General features: G+C 38.3%; 1 protein-coding gene across 2 annotated transcripts in view; it reads right to left on the reverse strand.

Moving 5' to 3' along the window:
• The window catches only part of ATP10B (ATPase phospholipid transporting 10B (putative)), a 286,968-nt gene that overhangs the window by 30,204 nt on the left and 235,693 nt on the right, over positions 1–21,071 (reverse strand). For both annotated transcript variants that reach the window (XM_089662837.1, XM_089662890.1), the window contains 4 exons: positions 18,826–19,055; positions 9,415–9,606; positions 2,891–3,470; positions 611–717 (listed from right to left, as the gene is read on the reverse strand). In XM_089662837.1, the coding sequence (XP_089518963.1) occupies positions 611–717; positions 2,891–3,470; positions 9,415–9,606; positions 18,826–19,055 (1,109 nt within the window). The remainder of the gene's footprint in view (positions 1–610; positions 718–2,890; positions 3,471–9,414; positions 9,607–18,825; positions 19,056–21,071) is intronic.

Here is a 21,071-nt window from a genome sequence, read left to right on the forward strand (position 1 = left end):
CTTCAGCAAACCATAGAAATTTTTCAGCTGTGGCCGAGCTGCAGAAACACTGTGTGGCACCTTTATATTGCTGGAGCACCAGCAAATTGCAATGCAGGATATATCCTGCACAAACATTAGAAATTGTGCAGCTGTGTGGCATCTTTAACCTCTGGGGAGGGGTGAAATATTTCTCTTGGCCATGCAAGGTGTACTCCAGGACCAACATGCAAGGGATTGTATCACTAATACCAGCCTTGTTACAGATCACCATTTTGGTTGACTCTTCAAAAGGTGCCAAAATGGTGAACATGTTGACCCATTGACACAGTAAAAAATATTCCCATCTTGTCCTCATACCAAAATCTTACAGGTACTTATTGATATCACACTGCTGCTGATGCAGCCTTTGCAGCATGGTCAACACTGAGTTTCATTGTGCAGGGGTATCGCAGATGAGGGGGTTTAGCAGCCATCTGATGTTGGCATTGCATTTCTGCATTTCAAATGAATGGGCTGCCCTACTGCAATGCATGGTAAGGTAAAAACTTGCAGCTGCACATGTGCTCTGCCACATCACACAGATGTGAACCTAGATTAAATTAAATGAATGAATAAATGCCATACTTGCCTTTTTAGCAATGCACAACGTTCTCAGGCCATCCCTTGCATACCAGTCTAGGTGCCTTTGGGTTCTTGAGTGTATTTTCCGCAGTTTTTTTTCATCATTTACATTCGCTGAAAAATATAATATGACAAAATAATAAATCAAGGTTTCAAGCCCATTACTACATATATAGTGTTTGTAAATTTTTTCTAATTTTTCTGTATTCACCCAACACTAAACTGTGAAAGAAACAAGCTGAGCTGACTACTGTAGAATATTTGTGGCCCCTTTTTTCATATATATTTTTTTTTTTAATTTTAACATGGTAATTTAATTCTACTGTTATCCTACTTTCCTGTCCTAGGGTAACAACGGTACTAAACAGCATTGTCACCCAAGGACAGCAAATGTGTTAGAAATAAGTAATGCTGTGTTAGGACTACATAACATCTCAGCCCTGTCTTCTACATAACAGTGGGAGGTATTTTGTAGTCCACAGAGATATCAGGAAACAATACTAAATGATAACAGTTCAGGGGCTGAGAGAATAGTAAGTTATCAACTCACAAGATTTCTGGCTGGATGAACATGTATTTTTTTGCACTTGTCAAACAAATATAACAAAATGCTTTCAAATATATTTAACAGACCGAAAAAGAGCAAATAAGAAAATTTATTGTTCGTTTAGTTTTTACATTCAGAACATTTTAAGCTTTCCTGGAGGATTTTAAGGCATGCCTATCTCAAAGCCCAACCAAACTTTTAGAATAAATAAGGTAAATACATTCCAGGTGTGGCAAAATAAAGTGTTTAAAGACTTCAGTTTCATTTTCTTTAGAAAGAAGCCACATCATGAGTAGAAAACCCCACCAGACTGCTGCAGAGGAGGACCCTTTCTATCTTTGTTATCAGTGGTTTATTTACTGAGGTCGGGTACACCTGCTATATAGTAATGGCCAGAGGTTTCTAATCAGCAAGGGGTATAAACTTTGCTGATTGTACAGTAGGTAAGTCTGTAGGGACCTTGCTTACACACAGAGAGCAAGGATCCTTCTCTATGGTATGCTAGCAGGGCACAGACTTTGGCTGAAGGAAATTTCTAAATGACGTAATTTGTACAACTTTGAAAACCTTTTGTTTTAATGCACCTAAAATGCCCTGATTTAACTAAAAGCTCAATTAGTTTTAAAGCTGAACCCTAGGCAGATTTAAAAACACAAAATTTAATGCAGTTGTGTTTGCCTTAAAAACCATAAATTGGATGACTGGTGACATATCAAGACAGATTCAGGTAATTAAGCTAGCAGTATGTAAAAATTCAGACAGAAGGAGAAACAGTTTACGAGACAATCAGGCTCTGTTACCTGCAACTGTTCTGATAGGGAACGTGGTGACATGAGAAGAGAGCAGATTGAGAAAAGCCGATGAATTATCAATGTGTTGCTGCTATTTCACTCTCTGTTCAGCAGGCAGAAGGGCAAGGATGTTTCACCATTGTATTCCTTAAATCTAAGGGGTCTTTCACACAGGCTTTCTTAAGCATGCAGCTCTATCGGCAGGCTGACTTAGGTCCATTTAGAGGCGCCTACATCCGAGTCCAGAGCACCGAAGCGCAATGGATCAGAGGTAGCCTGATGTAAACGAACAAGTCTACCCATGTCCTCTGTGTGAAAGTGGACACAAACTGAACTGGCATAGATGTAGAAAAAAAAACTGATATCCATCCCATTTAGCTCGGATTTAGCATTGGATCTGTTCCCTGCTGATTAGAACAGAGTGACTCCGTGTGAAAGAGGGTATTTAATAATTTTCCTACAATTCATCTTTAACAGGGATGTATAATCTTACCAGAGTTTTTTTGGTCATCCTTAAGACATTATTCTTGCTTTACTGCATAAGGATAAAGCAACATCCTCTAAGGAAACTATGTACAAGTATCTATCTCAGTAGTTCCTCTCAGTTGAAAGAAGCAGTAGTCCTACTTCCATGATGTTCTCAGAAAACAGAACATCTCAAAATGGGTAAAGTTACCAGCCATTCCTTACTCATCAGTTTAGGGATGTAAGGTTATGGCAGGACTTATGTCTGATGAAAAAAGGGTATAAGCAGGATACATTTAAATGGAACAGTTCTGGACAGTAGACAACTGCAGTGAAAGATGGTTAAAATGTTCAAATGATTGAATACAAATGAAAATATCTATGGTCAAATACTGTATGTAAAATATGGAAATACTTTTTCTTTACAGATAACATGATATATTTCCTACAGTCATGTAACATTTTAAAGTGGACATTAATATACCTCTGGCAGGGTCATCTAGTATATCCATGATGACAGAATCTGCTCCTTTAGTGTACACAATAATTTCTCTTGTTATAGGATGACGAACTACCACTGACATTCTTTTTCTGACAGAGTCAAAACCCAAAGTGTATAAAAGTTCAAATGTGAGTAGTGTCCCCTGTGGTAGTCGCACTGTGACCTGGTCTGGGGTGCGTGACATTAGGGTAAAGCTATATGCTCTAGCAGCATGAACCAATGCAGCCTCGTCAGGACTTTCTGCTTCATAACAGAATTCATCTTCTATATGGAATGGAGCAACAGCGGCCATCATCTCCTCAATACAGTTGTCATTGCTGTTTTTGCTTATTGAAGAGTCATCTTTTCCACTGCTTTGGTTTTCATTTTCTCCATTGCTAGTATGGGACATGTTGTCAGGGCTAACTTTATTTTTCTTTGAGCTTGATGGAGTCGCAGGGTCAGAACTAGATGGAGTAGAGTTAGAAGACTGACTTAGCCTTAGTAATTTAAGCCTCTGAAAAAGATGCTGGAACTTCTCTAAAGATGAAGCTGATGGCTTTAGCAGTGGAGCCATTGTAACCTGGAAAAAACACAATGAATGGCAAATTAATCAAATAAATATAAAGTAATCTAAAATACAAAGATGGAACCTGCAAAACAATGAAATATGTATATGTTTTAGTAGCAAAAATCACTAGGCAGCTTTACACCTACGTATGTGTAACAATGTATTGTGTATGCACGTTGCTGTGCTTTGCCACACGTCATCACAACATAGATAGATAGATAGATAGATAGATAGAGAGATAGATGGATTAAGATATATATGTAAATAGATAAAATTAAAGTAACACATCAGATCTCAATGGGGAAAAATATCATGCTGAATATCTATACTGATATGGACTGGGTAATGTGTTAAGAACATAAGGATGCCCCATCGTTTGATGGAAATGAAAATTATCAACCTAGAGAGGACTGAATTCAAAGACACCCCAAAATTTAAAGTGAAAAAATGATGAGGCAGGCAAGTCCATTTTGCTGAAATTTCATTGCAGCAACTCAAGATGGTACTGCATAGTTTGTATGGCCCCCACGTGCTTGTATGCATGCCTGACAATGTTGGGGCATGCTCCTAATGAGACAACGGATAGGGTCCTGAGGTATTTCCTCCCAGATCTGGAACAGGGCATCACTGAGCTCCTGGACAGTGTGAGGTGCAACCTGGCAGCGTCGGATGGAACCGAAACATGATATCCCAGAGGTGTTCTATTGGATTTAGGGCAGGCAAGTGTGGGGGGCCATTCAATGGCACCAATTCCTTCATCCTCCAGGAACTGCCTGCATACTCTCACCACATGAGGCCTTGTTGTGCACCAGGAGGAACCCAGGACCCACTGCACCAGCATAGGGTCTGACAATGGGTCCAAGGATTTCATCCCAATAGTTAATGGCAGTCAGGGTGCCATTGTCTAGCCTGTAGAGGTCTGTGTGTCCCTACATGGATATACCTCCCCAGACCATCACTGACCCACCACCAAAACAGTCATGCTGAAGAATGTTACAGGCAGCATAATGTTCTCCTGGCTGTCACATGTGCTCAGGGTGAACCTGCTCTCGACCGTGAAAAGCACAGGGTGCCAGTGGTGGACATGCCAATTCTGGTGTTCAATGGCAAGTGCCAATCGAGCTCTATGGTGCCAGGCAGTGAGCACAGGGCCCACTAGAGGACATCGGGCAGGTCCATTTTGTAGAACTCTGGCAGTGCTCATCTTGTTCCTATTTGTACAAAGGAGCAGATACCAATCCTGCCAATGGGTTAAAGACCTTCTACAGCCCTGTCCAGCTCTCCTAGAGTAACTGCCTGTCTCCTGGAACCTCCTCCATGCTCTTGAGACATTGCTGGAAGACACAGCAAACCTTCCGGCAATGGCACGTATTGCTGTGCCATCCGGGAGGAGTTGGACTGCCTGTGCAACCTCTGTAGGGTCCAGGTTTCGCCTCATGCAACCAGTAGTGAAACTGACCCTAGTGCCAAATGCAAAACTAGTGAAAAACAGTCAGAAAATATGAGTAGGGGAAAAAATGTCAGTGAGCTCCACCATTCCTGTTTTAGGGGTCCACTCATTGTTGTCCATCTAGTACACCTGTTAATTAATTCCAAAGCAGCTGAAACTGATTAACAACCCCCTCTGCTACTTAACTGACCAGATCAATATCCCAGGAGTTTATTATATTATTGTTATTATTATTATACAGGATTTATATAGCTCCAACAGTTTGCTCAGGGCTTTACAATATAATTGACTTGATGCTATACTCTGATTAAAAAGTGTTCCTTTAATTTTTTGAGCAGTGTATATATATATATAAACCAACAGTGAACAGACACATCGCAATGCATGTAAGAAGGAATATATGCACTGTGAAGTGGTGCATTTGAAAAAAAAATCAGTCAGGTATACTCTTTTTGTTTGAAGATGCTCATTAATGTCCACTGAAAATGAACGAACATTGTACTGTAGAGTGCATTGACAGGACAAAATATGGGCATTAATGCACACATAGTTGTTAATGAACCCTATTAAACATATTAATAATCCCATTATTTGTGCCAATATATGGAGAGTTTTATATGTCGCAATATTAAAAAGTCACATTTGCAACTCATAGTGTACACTTCTTGTTGAGCACTGAATATCTACAGTATAAATCCAGAGTTGCAACACAAAATTAACTTATTTACCAAAATACACGAGTCAATTACAGTGAAAGTGCATTTCACTTTCCAATTGTTTAAAGAGACACATTGGACTGAACTGTTCTCTAGATTACGCTGTATCTAGCCAAGTATCATGTTACAATTTGTACCACTTTTTGTATAATGTTTCCGCACTTATGAGTGCAGCTATTGCACATCAATTGAAATGATTATTTTAATAGTAAATATACATTAATGATATGCTGTCATCACAATTTTCAAGAAAGGGGGCAAAGTGAGAAATACAAATTATAAATATATTGTCTTTTTTAGCTTTATAATCTTTGCCAGCTAAATCCTAATCATGTTTAATATAAAACTAGCAGCTCTTTTTATCTAGAAGGAACAGGGAAATCAATACAGATATTTCATAAAGCTGAAGGATCACTGGCTCCTAATCAATTTAAATAAAATGCACAGTATATATATATTTTTTTTGCATTTCAAGTGTTATTTCTCGAGAAAACTTTCCCATACTTCAAAAATGTTTCTGTAAAAGTTGTTTCAACCAAATAACCATTACTTGTGACTTTCATTTCACCCTGTCCTGTAAATAATAAAATAGCCAATTTCATGATCTATATAGGAATAAACTTTAGACACATTTCCAGCAACCTGTATTTACTGTCCTCATTCTCCCCAGTCCTTCTGATTCACTGCCAGACTATGCAACATTCCTTCTTTAAATTCCAACTTGTTGAGGAGGTAGAGACATGTACAGACTATGAAATGCTTCCCCACTGGACATCATTTAGACATGGCAACTGGTTACTCAGCCGCCATTCGTAGCATTAAGGGGAAGCATCAGGTGTGTCACCGTTTCCCTATACTTGAAAGTGCTGATATCTGATTGTTTCTTGGATGGTCTGGTTGTTGCTTGAGGAAAAAGTACTGACTCCCTATGATCCCTCCTGTAAAGTGAACCTATTACTTTGCCTAGTATGTCAAAGAGTAGGTTTACTTGAATATTTATTCCAAATAAATGGCAGCCATTTGGATAACTCTGATGTCTATATGGAGAAGAGTTGAGGTTTGTCAGGTTACTATTCCTATTTTTGGTCCCCACTGGGGAACATTTTAATTACCTCTTGTCCAGACAGAACTAATACATGTTTTAAAAGGAGCTTTGTTTTAATGTTTTTTTGTTTTATTTTTGTTTTTGTTTAATTCCAGTAATAACCATGTCCCAATCAATGTAAGGCCTTTTAGATTTTAATGTATTTCAATATGACTGGATTGGAGTATAGGCACATTTATGGCTGTTACAGAGTAAAGTTTTTTGGTTTCTATAAATATCATAGGTTTATGGCTTGCTTGATTATGAAATACTTTGCTATTTATGACTCCTTGTTTGGCTCCCAAGATAAAGGCGTTTTTCATTCTATGCTAGAAGTCTAGATTTTCAGTCAGGGGCAGGCAAGAAAATTGGTAAACATTTTTGTTCTCTTTTTTGGGTAAATGCACTGTAATAATTATAGTGAATGTTATTTGGCATCATCAGCTGGGATCTATGCTGAGTAGCATGTTTGGGTGTAATTCTCTATTTCTACATATAGCAGTTTTAAAAATCCAGTCTTTCAAATAATGAGGTAGATCAGCTACATTTGATGTTTCACCAAGGCAAAGTTTATCCTTTCTTTGGCAATTTCCTGTTGGCATTCAAACATTTTTTGCCTTTTATGAAATTACACAATATGAAATGGGCAAAAACACAACACAGGAAAATAAAAATTAGAATATCAGTGTAACAATGGTCAATAGTGATCATCTCTGCCCTAGCCTGATTTACCACTTTATGTCAAATAGACACCCTCCATCATCTTTAATTTTACAAAAAAATGGAACATAGTGACCATAAGCCTTATTGACTGAGGCTGGAAAGAGTGGGGGGCTTGTGTAAGGCTAAATATTTCAAGGAAACCTAACGAGAGTTAGGGGATGCCATTAGTAACCACCTAGAAATGGTCCTATAATATTTGGCCTCAATACTATCATCATCACTGACCTACAACAAGCATGCAAATGTAAGTAATAAGTTTTATTAAAATTACTAATTTACATACTTGATCTGGGTCATTTACTCTAATTATTGAAGCATTTGCATCAGCATAATAGCTAGGCCAATCATTTCCAAAGGAAGTCAGTAATGGCAGTCAATGATTTTTTTTTAGCATTTCAGGTATCCAAAAAGAAAGAGGAAATCAACCCTTATCTTTTTAAATTTTGGCTAAAGTGAAAAAGTACATCCTCTGATAAGTGTTAATTAGTTGGCTGTGACCCCTCACTTCCTACCCTGTGACCAGAGGAGGAGTGAGAACTTTGTCTGGGGGATAAACCAAAGTATAACACGATGCTGCCTTGATCATTGGATATGATTAAATTAAATGTGGCAATTGTCCTAAAGGATATGAAGGGTTTTTAAAATACCCTTTTACATACCCATGCTGTTTGCAAAGGATACATTTTAAAAGGATTATGTAATTTATGAGCTAAACAAGATGACCACTGATGTGTAAAAATTATTTGCATGGAAGTTACAAAATGCCAGTTAACACTTTAAAGCTCATATTGTCATGTACTGACTTTTGTTGCATGCAGCATGTTAAACCGACCATTTCAAATGCATGGGCTAAAACGCAGTGAGATGCATACAAAAAAAAAATTAGGCAGGCTGCATTATTTCTGCAGTACAACAAACAATAGACTGTGTTACACCACACGTGTATTTTTAAGGAGCATTGGGCTGAAATTCACAAGGAATGGCACCACAACATGGCAGTTAGCATTATTGGTAACACAATGGTGGGAATCAGCCATGAATTTAAAAAAATGCCATTGTTACAAATAAACTGTCACTTATGCCAGTTCTTGCTCCACTAGACCACCATATCTTATTTGTAATGTTCCAAAGAGTAGATGCTCCCTTGCCCCAGCTTATGCTGCCTGTGACACACAAAACATTGATGTTAGCTGAAATTCCATGCCCTTTTCCTTGGACTGTATTCTCCATATATTCAGTCTAAAAATCCACTAGGGTTAGTAAAAGACTCACTGGCTCCTTAATAGATTCTCCATAAGGCATAAATAACAGATACTGGAAACAGGCTGGGATGACAAGGATACACTAGACGTCACTGGGAGAGTAAGTGGGGGAAAATCTCAATTTATAGAGAGACATCAAAGTAAAAACAAAAACACACACATACGCGCACACACACACACAGAAAAAAAAAAAAAACAGCTTAAGTGTTACTTTCATGCTAGGTTCACAATAGAATCTTGGGAGTGCATGTTTTTACGCTTTTTTTTTTGGTGATTATTTTTGGGTGCATTTTTCGCACTACATGCATAAGGCATCTCAATGGGATGCCCTAGGTGTAACAAGTGTGCGCTAGAAGCTCTTGCACCTTTTTTAGGCATTGAGCTTCATCCAACTTCTTGCTGCGTGTGAAGTGCCATTAATGAATGTCATCACAAGCAGGACATGTTTTTCACACCTACTGTGAAAGCACATGGAACCATGTGCTTTTGCACACTTTCATGGAATGCTTAGATGTGAATGCAGTCTAAACAAAAAAGTAGGAAGATATATAATAAGCATAAAGCAAAAATGTAGCCAAGCACAGTGCACTTAACTATCATGTTTATTTTTGTGCTACTAAAAAAGAAAAATATAAAGGAATTTTCAGCCCACAATTCAGCCCTCTGTCTAGAGTGATACTACAAGAACAAAACTAGACATGCAAATGCCCATCGGGCTTACCCTCTGCCTTGGTTCTGTTGCTGTGGAGACCACTACTGTATTACAAATGGCTAACGCCAAGAAAAAATCGATGTAGGGAGAAACTGAAGGTCTGGCGCCGCTCTGTGCCTTAATGGGAGATAGAGCTTCAATTTGGACTGATGCTTCTCTGACCTTCTTTAACAGCATCTGATCTGGGGTCACGTCTTTTTCCTGAAACAGAAAAGAAAACTCTAATTAATCCTGCTTTCTCATCCTTTTCAGACTGCCCTCATTCAGAGACATAGTTGAACAAATATAAACAATAAAAGCCCTTTTATTTCCCCGATGGAGCTTTTAAAACTTCTACCGGTGAAAACAAATTGGCTTCTTGATCTGTTAAAATAACTAGTGTGCGGAGATGCACAGTAGAAAACATATTGCAGGAAAATGAGTATTTCAGGACAAAGAATTCTGAGTGCAGCTTCCTGTGTACTTTTCCTGCATGAACTCTGTGTTCATTTTTTTTTACTATATCCCCAATTAGTAGCATTTGTCCTGTAGCTGGCATCTGGTTACACTAGATTTCATTACTCTTCTGGAACTTGTCCAGGCGTTGCAGTTTGTTTTTAGAACAGATGTTATTTTTATATATTTGATAATTAAAGGAATGACACCATCCACTCTAGTATTGCAATATTAAAATGGGTAATGCTGACCCAGAGGAAGCCAATTTGCAGTGGATGAAAAATAATCTTTTCCAATGCTCATCTGCTGTTGTTGCTGATGAGATTCTGTGGCATACTATATCTCAGATTCAGAAAAGATGTATTTTTACCGTTGGTAAGTATATATTTATGGATTAAACTATACATTTTTACAAGGCAGGTTTGTGTTTTTCAAATAATAAACAGCAATTCGTGGGTGCAGAATATAGTTTAAACTATGAGAAAAAATATTTTTTTTCTGAGCATACTTGGACATATTCTCATCAGGCTGAATCTGCTGCCCTTGTCAGAGCTTAAGAATTTATATTGGAACTACTTATGCAGCCAAGGAATTTGTAATCCTCTAAAGCCATACTTGTGAACCAGGCACTGAAAGCACAGCTACGTCCTTGACCTGTACTGCATCACCGCTTGGTCAAGAACACACCTGCTGACTGGACAATGAATGAGCAGCACCTCACAGATAAGTCATCATTCTGCTCTTTTTGGTCTCTGCTTCTGTCAGCCCTCCTTTTTTTGGGTAACTGTATAGGGGTTTACATGAGGCTTATAACAAGGCAGATTCAAGTCCTTAAATTAGTAAATGTAAAAATACATTTTAAAATGATAGTAAAGGATTATTTTTTTCTCTTAAACATGTCATACTTAACTGTCCCCTGCCGGTGCTCCAGTGCCTGCCCTCCTGCCAATTCCCTTCATAGCAAGCAGCTTGCTATGGGAGCACCCAAGCAGGCTTGCTCCTGAGCCGCTGCTGTGTGTCCATTCACACATGGAGTGAGCACAGCTCAACCCCTCATCATTGGCTCACTGGCTATGTTTGACACTAGCAGGAGCCAATAAGGAGAGAGAGCCGAAGCTCTTGTGCACATCACTGGATCGAGATCAGGCTCAGGTAAGTTTTAGCAAGGGGTGGGGGCGCTGCTGAACATGAAGGTAAAATATTTTGAGCCTTTACAAACTACTTTAAATACTTCTAAAGTCAAAATGTTTATTTTTATTTTTCAACAAAGTACAGAATGTTTAAAAGTGCTATCTGGTTATTTTTGGCATCCTGCGTACCAACAGGAAGATTTCCAACCCACTTTCTGGCCTGAAGTCACAACAAAAAGTGAGAACAATATCCACATAATTATGTGCACTGTTCCCTGTGGTGTGTCCAGGGCAAGGAACAGAATCTTGACACCCGGTATTCACTGAAAGTGGGTTGAATGACACTGCCCCAGGGGCGTACTGACCATTTGGAGACTCGGGCACTGCCCGAGGGCCGGGGTCAGTAGGGGGCACCATGAGATGCACCTGGTACCTTTTTCATAGGCTTTTTTGAGTTTGGGCAAGGATACAGGGGCCCCATGATCCCCTATTGCCTGGGGGCCCATGGGTTGTCAGTCCACCCCTGCACTGCCCTTCATTAAATCTGGAAAATCCTCATTGCTGGATTGGCAAGTCTGTAGGGGACAGCACCAGAGATTGATATAACAACTTGCGTTGTTTTCTTATATATTCAAGAGGGTGGGCAGGGGCTTTTACATTTTGTGCCCAAGCTAGCACTGGCCTTTAATAAATGTATACCTGAATTAATTATTGCTTTTCCATCTTAATGGGAGTTTAATATTAAATTTTGAGATTGCTGTTAATGTTTTTTTTTTCACCAAAAGGACTACCCTGGAACTTATCATACTTACGTAAATAAGGCCTGTTGCTAAAACACACTAATACATTTACCAATACTACAGAAAATATTTTACACATGGACAGCACAATTGCTCTGTATTAATACATAAAAATCTAACTGACTCACCTGCTTATTCATTTTTCACATAATTTTATTTTCTCTAAGTAAACCTTCAGGAAATGTGTGAGCAGATAGGGTCCCAAGATGTTGTTATGAATTTACAACAGGAAATATACGGTATATAATTTGCATTTCAGATTCCCAGTTATTGTGTTGTGGCTATTATTTTTATACTTGCAGCAATGCTTTCTGCTGCAATGTAATGCTTCACTTGCCATATAAATCTTTCTGCCTACCCATCCAATTAGAGATATCTGCAAGCCAAATAATTATTCATGCATTTGCTATGCATCACATAAGGCGTCTCTTTTTGCCAATGTGTAAGTTCAGGTGGAAAAATGCACAAAGTATACTTTCTATTATTATTTATGCTATTCAAAGTCTATTGCTGGACACAGATTTGTATTGTACACTTCAGAAACACTGGGATAGTCCTGTGAGAAATTGCACTTTTAACAAATTGAGAAAAAAGAAAAATCATATGTGTGCAAGTTGAAGAAAACAAACCATTGTTCTAGAACTTGTAAACAGGGAAAAGAAAAAATACAGGTCAATTGCTTGTTGAAGTGCATGCTTTCACATATGAAGATTCAAAACGCCATATTTTTGTATGTCCATGTGCATTTGGAATATTTTTTCATATGTATTAAAAATCTTGAAATAGCAAGCTATAAAAAAATAATCTTAAGGGTTTGCTGAAGGTTAAATGTTTGGAGAATAGTGTGTGCGTCAATCATTCCTGTTTACACAGCTTTACAGATTTGTCTTTTGCTCTTTATACTATTGGCCTTGATATTGGTAGAGATACATTGTAGCATAATAATATTAAAGAGAAGTGGAAGAGAGAAAATTGGAGGAGCTGGTAGTAGCAGACGTTCTTCCAGAATAAGAAAGCATGTTCATTCTGAGTTTATCTCCTTTATAATACTAGAGTGCAAAATATAGTATTATTATATACAGTAGGTAGTAAATACACATTACTGTTTCTAACAGGGGTCATGTAGAATATACTCCCTCCACACAACTAGTATTGAAAATAATTTTTCTAAACATTGCCTTTTCATTTTTGGCAGATAAAATAATAATTTTAAAATAGGATCCAGAGTGGGGTAGGGTTAGAACCTCTATCACCATCATATTGCTGTCTGTCACAATCAGGGATTTCCCAGAGACACTCTAGAAAGTGAGAAGAGAAGAAGAGAAAAAGATGTTCCATAGCAAGATTTCACTGTATTCCAGTTTCAAACGTAAAATGTTTGGAAGTTTCCTTTATTAATATAGACAGTGACTTTGCAGGCACTCACTTCCAATAGTGTTGTATGCAGTACATGTTTTTTCCTTTTATATTATTGTTTTTTAATTATTCCTTTTACACTATTGCAAGCATGAGTGCCTTGCATGATTAACTGAGTATTGCATTGGTGGTGGTGGGGGGGGGAGAAGATAGCTCTTAAATACTATTTGAAGGGTATTGTGCTAATTGCAGACAAGTGATGTTTGGACTCTAGGTGATCAGAATTTTCTGGGCTTTTTTTTAACGGAGAAGGTCTACTTAGGATGAATGTTTGTCTAATTGAATAGGAGGAAACAGACATAGAAGTGAACAACCCTTATTAATAAGATATACACATAACACTACAAATTGAGCTGGTAAATTTGTAGTCTGTTACATAATGGTTGGATTTATTTACCATTTAATTTCTATTTTTGGCATGTTTTCAGTTGTGGATGTTGTTATAGTGGTTATTAAGGTAGGTGACAGTGCAAGGCCATGCAATTGTGAAAATGTAGGGCAAGGTGACATGGTTCACACAGAGGCAGAGTGCAGGGCTCCAGAATGTCAGTTCTGAGTGACGAAAGGTGGTTTTTCATCTTTCCTCAGGTTTTGTAATTCCTGAATTAAGGTCTTGAGCTCGGGGACTTTGAAGTGCCTTGGGTGGTAAGAGGTCTCCAACCCAGTGTTGAGGTTTTGCCAAAGGCCAACAAGGTGTGTTTCCAGGTGCACACAGCCCTTATAATCGGGGCTTGGGCATAACTCAGGGCTCCATAAAGAGGTCATGTCAACAAGATTCCAACCTTCCCAATGAGTCAAAGAGGCTGCTCAGAATAGCTAGTGATTGTATGTCTGCACAGTACAGGTGCAGTTGCTGACAGAGCAGCAGGGATCTGCAGGAGAACTGGGGTGTCAAAGGAACCCCTATTTAGAGGTCAGGAGTGGGTCTGTACAGCATGGTGCTGTGACTAAAGGCTGAGTGAGCCAAGAGCACCCACAGAGCTGGGTGATATAGTTGGAGGGACTCTTAAGAAGAGCAGTGATGCTGCTGACAAGCAAGCCAGGTCGCTTGAAATTTTTCATGTTGACTGTTCATGTTGATGGTGGAAACCTCTGCATGGGCAACTGATTTCTGTGTGAACTGCTCCATTCTGTTTAATAAAACTGAGCTGCAATGCCCTAAAATACAGTTTGGACTGGCGCAACTCATTGAAAAATGCTTCTATCCCATGAGCATATTTGGCCCAACACCGCAGGTCACATATAGTGAATTTCATGCTTTAATAATTTTTTTTTTAAAAATCCCCTTTGTTTTGCGCCAGTGGCAAACACCAGGACAACAAGGAAGGGAGTCTCCCAAACAGGGATGCAGACTGCGATAATGCTACATCCAAGAGTTTGAATAATTGCTCTGGTTGGAATTTCACTTTTAGCACATTGTGAAGATGTTGCAAAATGCAATAGTATCCCTTTTTCACAAGTGTAAATCAACATAATGACCTGCCGCGCATGAATTAAATATGTGAATGGATTTTTTAAACTTTTAATTTGAATCTCGTGGTACTGTGTTGTTTACAGATACCCAACATAAATGCATATGTTATTCAATGGGTCAACATACTGTTTTAGTTTTTTGTATGTGTCTATACTTACAATACTAGTGTAATACACGTTTTTTTCCTGTGCCTCTCATAAACCTGCACTATACCTTGGATTTGGTGTGTGCATTCTGGATTGGTAGCATTAGTTGCAGTAAGTTTTTATGAGTTGAAAATTTACTTTTTGTAACATCTGTCACAGGGGTTAAGAAAGGACCATTAGCAAATTAGTAACTTCCCAAAAAAGATGAATATTGCCCCAGTTGTACATGCTAGCGACGATCCATCAAACAATTAAAACTGCAATGTGGAAGATAAAACTAATTTGTAAATACGGTTACAGTACAATGACATTATACATAATTAATCAAGTTAAAATGCTGTAGTTCCTCATACATGACTTGTATAGTCAATTGTGCACTGTATAAATGTCTGACTTTGGCTTGTTAACTTAGAAGCACTTAATTTAGCAACGTGCTATTCATTCACAGAAAGCCTTTTAATTACATAATGGAGATAAAAGGATTCTTGTGAATGCAGACATGTGCTTAGAGGTTTAAAGGGAAAGAGTCTATACCCACTAATATAGGCTTGGTTTAATTAAAAGATATATCACGATTAGCTGCTTTATTGTAAATGTTCTCTGGAGACTACGCACATTCTGAGTGTATCAAGAACAAAATTATAAAAATCTATATTATTGGTCTCAGTGAAGGGAGTGTCTTATAGGATGATGTAAAAAAAAGTAAATTGATTCAGAAATTGAACTATGCACGAATTCTTGCTTGTATAGGTGAATTTTATAACAAATAACTTGAAAAAGCAGATAACAGATGCACGGACAGCAAGACAACTGACTTATATGCACAAACATCCTTCAAGATAATTATGTTTATAATACCTTCCACCACAGGTTAGGTCCACCCACTATCGATACTTTCCCAATTCTGAGTTGACCTCAGTGGGCTGGCCAGATTCTCTCTTTTCTCATTGTGGACAGAATATCCTAGCTACCTAGCGATGGCCATAAGAAAGCCCAAAGTTGATAATTTTTTTCTGGATTCCACAGATATTGAACAATTTACAATGTAGAAAATGAACACTTCACTTCCAATTGTATGTTGTGGGCAGGAAGAAACTGCCCCCAACTGGTCCAGCAATGTATAAACCCCCCCCCCAAAAAAAACTATTTTAATCAATACCTAGGCTAATGGGGAACTGCACCTTTGAAGACACAGTCCCAATTAAGTCCCTGTTCCACCTTTTGCAGCAATTTTGTACATGCAAAACTATACAAACCTGTGCCTCAAACCTTTTTTTTTAGTCAAATCACCTTTTAAAATTGTGCACAATCATGAGGATGCCCCATTCTAAATTGTACAAACTAAACTAATAGTTTTACAGAATGCAGCAAAATTAACACAGGTAGGACACCCACTATTAGAAGTGACTTCTTCTTTAAAACCTAATCCACCTTTGTACACTGGTACTGACTAGCATTCAAATGTCTCTTCTCCTTCAATTTCTCTCCCTCTTTCAGCTAATGTGACCCCAGTGTTGACAGAAAGAGACAGGGGATCGCAAAACAAGGTTGGTGTGCAGGCCCCTGATGTCTTTCCTATCAACCAATGATGTCACAAAGCCAGCGGCTAGAAGGTGATAATGATGCACAATGAACATCTGTGGCTTTGTGTAACTAAAAGGTGAGCTTGATCCAGCAACTGGCTTGAATACAATTTTAGGGAAATTTTTAGACATTTTGCTAAGGCACCCCTGTAAAAAACCTGAAGGTGCCCCAAGATGCCTGAAAAAGGCTGCTATACCTTGTGAAGATATCCTGCAGTTTGTACTGCCAAGGGTTAGGATGGTATTTTGGTGTTCCAGTGTTCCTTGCAAGCATTAAAAAAATAATTTCCACACCAGAGATGGGGATAATTAGACAGTGTAAATGGTGGGATTTCTTTAGGAAAGGTATGGTCATACATTTATAAAGTTGTTGTGGTACTAAAGGAACAGCAGAATTGGAACTGTTAAAAGTACAGGTACCCTTAAAATTTTAGGGGATATTAATTATTAATTTTATTAAGTGATATTACTGTAGCAATATTAAAATATTTGTAATGATGCAGAGTTTTATATTCACCTTATATTTGAGAGAGGTTCCTTAATTTGTGTAAAATACAGTAAATTATTAGGTAGAACTGTGTAGAATGAATAAACGATTCTTGGAAGGAATGAAATAACTGCTTGGCTAAATTCAAACACTATATTTTACACTTTAATTTTGATGGCTTAACTAGCTTTGTAAATGGGCAGAGAATTACTATCAAAGAGTGCTTGTATCCTGCAGGAAGGTTACTGAGATACTGATTCTGTTTAATGATGCTGGGTACTGATGTTGTTAACAGCTGTTCAAGAAAGCAATGGCTTTATTGTCGAGTTGTGAATCTGTCTTATTTCATTCTTACAAATTACAGTATTTCATTCCTTATTTCACAGTTCTATGCAGGCAATGTGGAATATAACAATGTGGTCCGTAATCAATATATATTTATTCTCACTCAGTGTGTAACAATGATTCCTGAGGCAAAATGGTTATCATTGAAATTATTGCACAGGTGCCTGTAATTCCATCTAAACCATAAACAGGGACATAAATAACATGAAATGCAACTGCCAAAGGGACAGCGAGACTGGACAAATCCTGTTTGTAAACCACCTTTCAGCAGATTGATTATGTAACTGAGCTACTCACAATGACATTATAGCTTTATTAGGGCCCAGTGAAGCAGTGAGATGCTCTTGATTGTCAATGCTTTGTTTTATTGTTATCATGAACAAGTCACTATATAATGTAGGAGTCAATCTAGTCTAGGAGGCTGGATGTAGTTTTAAAGCCCAATGCCAAATATAAGAACTTACCAGGTTTGGAAAAGAAAACATGCCTTAGTCTAAGCTGCAAACCCTATTCATGAAGGTACTCTTCAGTGTATCTAAAAGCTAGTTTTTATACATGTCAGAATTAGTACAGGTCTCACTGTACTTCCAGGCCACTACAGATGTGATGGAGGTCTCATAGACCCCAGTGCTGCTACATATCCAGCTGCTGAGGTTAATCAATCCTTTCACTAGTCCATTATGTTTAGCAGTGCTGTACATTTATGTGATATAAAGAAGGCAAAAAAAAAAAATAGGGACCTTCACGCATTATTTCTATAGGAGGACCCCAAGGGCCCTTTTGCAAGAAGAAATGGAAAACCTCTCTATTTCTCCAATTACATAATAAACAACAATGCTGTTTTAGGATTTGATCTATTTAATCCCAAGCTAGCAACTTTTGCTTTGGGGCCTGAAGTTGAACAGATATTTTCTTGCTGAAATACCCATTTGCTAATCAACAGCTGTAGATTACATGAAAAGCAGGGAATAACTTGAATGGGAGCTATGAAAATCACATATCACTTCAGATTGGCCACACATGGATCAAAATTTAGCTGGTTCAGCAGGGACCAGTCCGAATTTCGATCCATATATGGGCACCCTGGTTGTATACATGCCTGTTGGGTTTTTCTCAAAATATTAGTGCCACCAGCTATAGCTGGCAACACGAATCATTGTATTCTGCCAGCAGAGAAGGCTCCCCCTTGAAAGAACAACAATAACGCTGCAGTAGGGAAATCCCCATCAAAACTGACTGAGTTGATGGGGAAATTGAGCAACTTTCTCTTCTTCCACCCTTGGTGGAAGGAAAGAAATTTTCATAATTCTTAGCCTGCCAAGGCACTTTTTCATGTTAAGAGAAAGAAGTTCTATGCAATGTAGGACTTGATACCCTAAAAAATATTGTGCTTGTTGCCAACCCATTCTCTACATAGTGATGAGTTTCTGTTTCTTCTTGGTTCAGAAATGCTGAGGTGTACCATGCAGAACACAGTGGTTGGTAAGGACACAAAGAAACTTTAGCAGAATAATTTAAATTAACAGTGTGGTTGTGGGCAAACTATAAAAGGCATGTCTATTCATGCAATGCTGAATTGAACAGTAGAATTGCCATGTACTTACAATGGGGCTGCTAAATGCCACTTGTGAGATATCAAAACGTCCTTCTGATTTTTTCCTAAAATGCCCTTGAATATTGGGTCGAGCACTCTGGCACCGTCTCAGTGCCCGTGTGCCTTTATGCCGCACAGTGGACTGATTTCCACCCTCAAGATCAAACAAGGAAAAGTTCCTGAGTCTTGTCAAATCCTCGTCATCCGAATCCTCTTCTTTGTAGGTTTCTAGACGCTTGGCTGTGAATAAGAAATTAACATTAAGTCACTAATTAAATTCATTGCTGAAATGTGAACAGCTTTTTGCTGTATGGCTGTTTTGTGTGAAAAAAGTAAAAATGACAGTGTGGTTTCTAGCTAATCTCTTCAGTTTGTTTGATAGCAAGAGGTACAGTGCAATTATGGGAAGCTTCTGTTTAACTATCTTTCACACTTAGGGAGACAGATGCATTATAAATACTTAAAACATCTGTTATACATTTGTCTATTCAAATTTGGAAAATTTATGTAAAACCAGAAAAATTGTAACATGCATGATATTTGAAAATCATACGCGGTTTGTTCTAGATGTACTAATACTTCTAATTATTAGGTAGAATATATCATGCACACTCTATACTGTTTAGGTAAACAATATATTGCGAATGAATAAATAGAATACTCAGGAAAAAGGTTTTGGTATTGGGTGGAGTTTTATTTGACTCAATGGAGTCTTGCCTGATGAAATTACATGGTTAGGTTGAAAAATTATACAAGTTTATAAACTTCATGAACCCTATTCATGCACCCTCACAAACGGGTCAGTGTAAACGGAGCTGGCCATATAATAATAAAGTTTTATAATTTGGCCTACGGGCTAAATAAAAAAAAAATCTAACAGACTCCTCCATCCATGCTAAACATTGGATTGGCTGCAGTTGCTGTTTGGCTTTGAATTACCTGCCCAGCTCCTTTGAATCTCAGATTGAAAGATGTTCGGTAGTAAGGTGCCGATGGTGCAACCCACTGCTTGGATTTCACTTTAAACTGCTTGAAATTAGAAAAGTCTATGCTTAGCTTTACAAGGGTGTTTTTTTTTTAAGTGGACCTATCAAATACTTACTATCACAAAATGAATAGGACACATTATTATGTTGCTATGTTTGTGTGCTCCAGAGCTGCCTGAAAACACTAATGCAAAAAAGCTAAAAAATTCATGTTTTTAATGCGACGTTCTACAACTAACGCTGCTGGCGTTTTTATAAAATCCAGTGTGCATGAGGCCTAAGGTCTGTGGCTTAGGATAAAGATAACCAGAAGTATCCATAATTAGAGACTAAAGAGAATCTATTGTTGTGATTCAGACTCTGTTTGCTAGACAAAGTGAGATTTAAAAGGAGGCAGATCCTGCATATATACAGTTGCAAGAAAAAGTATGTGAACCCCTTGGGATTACGTGGAGTTTTGCATGAATTGGGCATAAAATGTGCTCTGAACGTCATCTAAGTCACAACAATAGAAGAACACAGTCTGCTGAACATAATACTACACAAACATTAGATGTTGCCATGGTTTAATTGCACATAACATGTAAACATTCACAGTGCAGGGAGGAAAAAGTATGTGAGGCCCTAGATTAATGACTTCTCCTAGAGCTAATTGGAGGCAGGAGTGAGCCAACCTTGACTCCAATCAGTGTGATGATATTGGATGTGTTGCTGACAGCTGTCCTGCCCTTAAAAAACACACACCTGTTTTGGGTTTACTGGTTTCAAGAAGCACTGTCTGATGTGAACCATGCCTCGCAGAAAAGAGCTCTCAGAAGACCTACGATCAAGAATTGTTGACTTGCATGACGCTGGAAAGGGTTACAAAAGTATCTCCAAAAGCCTTGATGTTCATGTGTCCATGGTCAGACCGACTGTCTACAAATGGAGAAAGTTTAGCACTGTTGCTACTCTCCCTAGGCGTGGTCGTCCTGTAAAAATGACTGCAAGAGCACAGCGCAGAATGCTGCATGAGGTAAAGAAGAATCCCAGAGTGTCAGCTAAAGACCTACAGAAATCTCTGGCACATGCTAACATTTTTGTTGACACATCTACAATAAGGAAAACATTAAACAAGAATGGAGTACATGGGAGGACACCACGGAGGAAGCCATTGCTGTCCAAAAAGAATATTGCAGCACATTTGAAGTTTGCAAAAGAGCACCTGGATGTTCCACAGCACTACTGGCAAAATATACTGTGGACAGATGAAACCAAGATTGAGTTGTTT

This window comes from Staurois parvus, unplaced genomic scaffold (genome assembly GCF_062004578.1).
Source record: "Staurois parvus isolate SC_StPar_1 unplaced genomic scaffold, SC_StPar_1.0 ptg000006l, whole genome shotgun sequence".
Lineage (NCBI taxonomy): Eukaryota > Metazoa > Chordata > Amphibia > Anura > Ranidae > Staurois > Staurois parvus.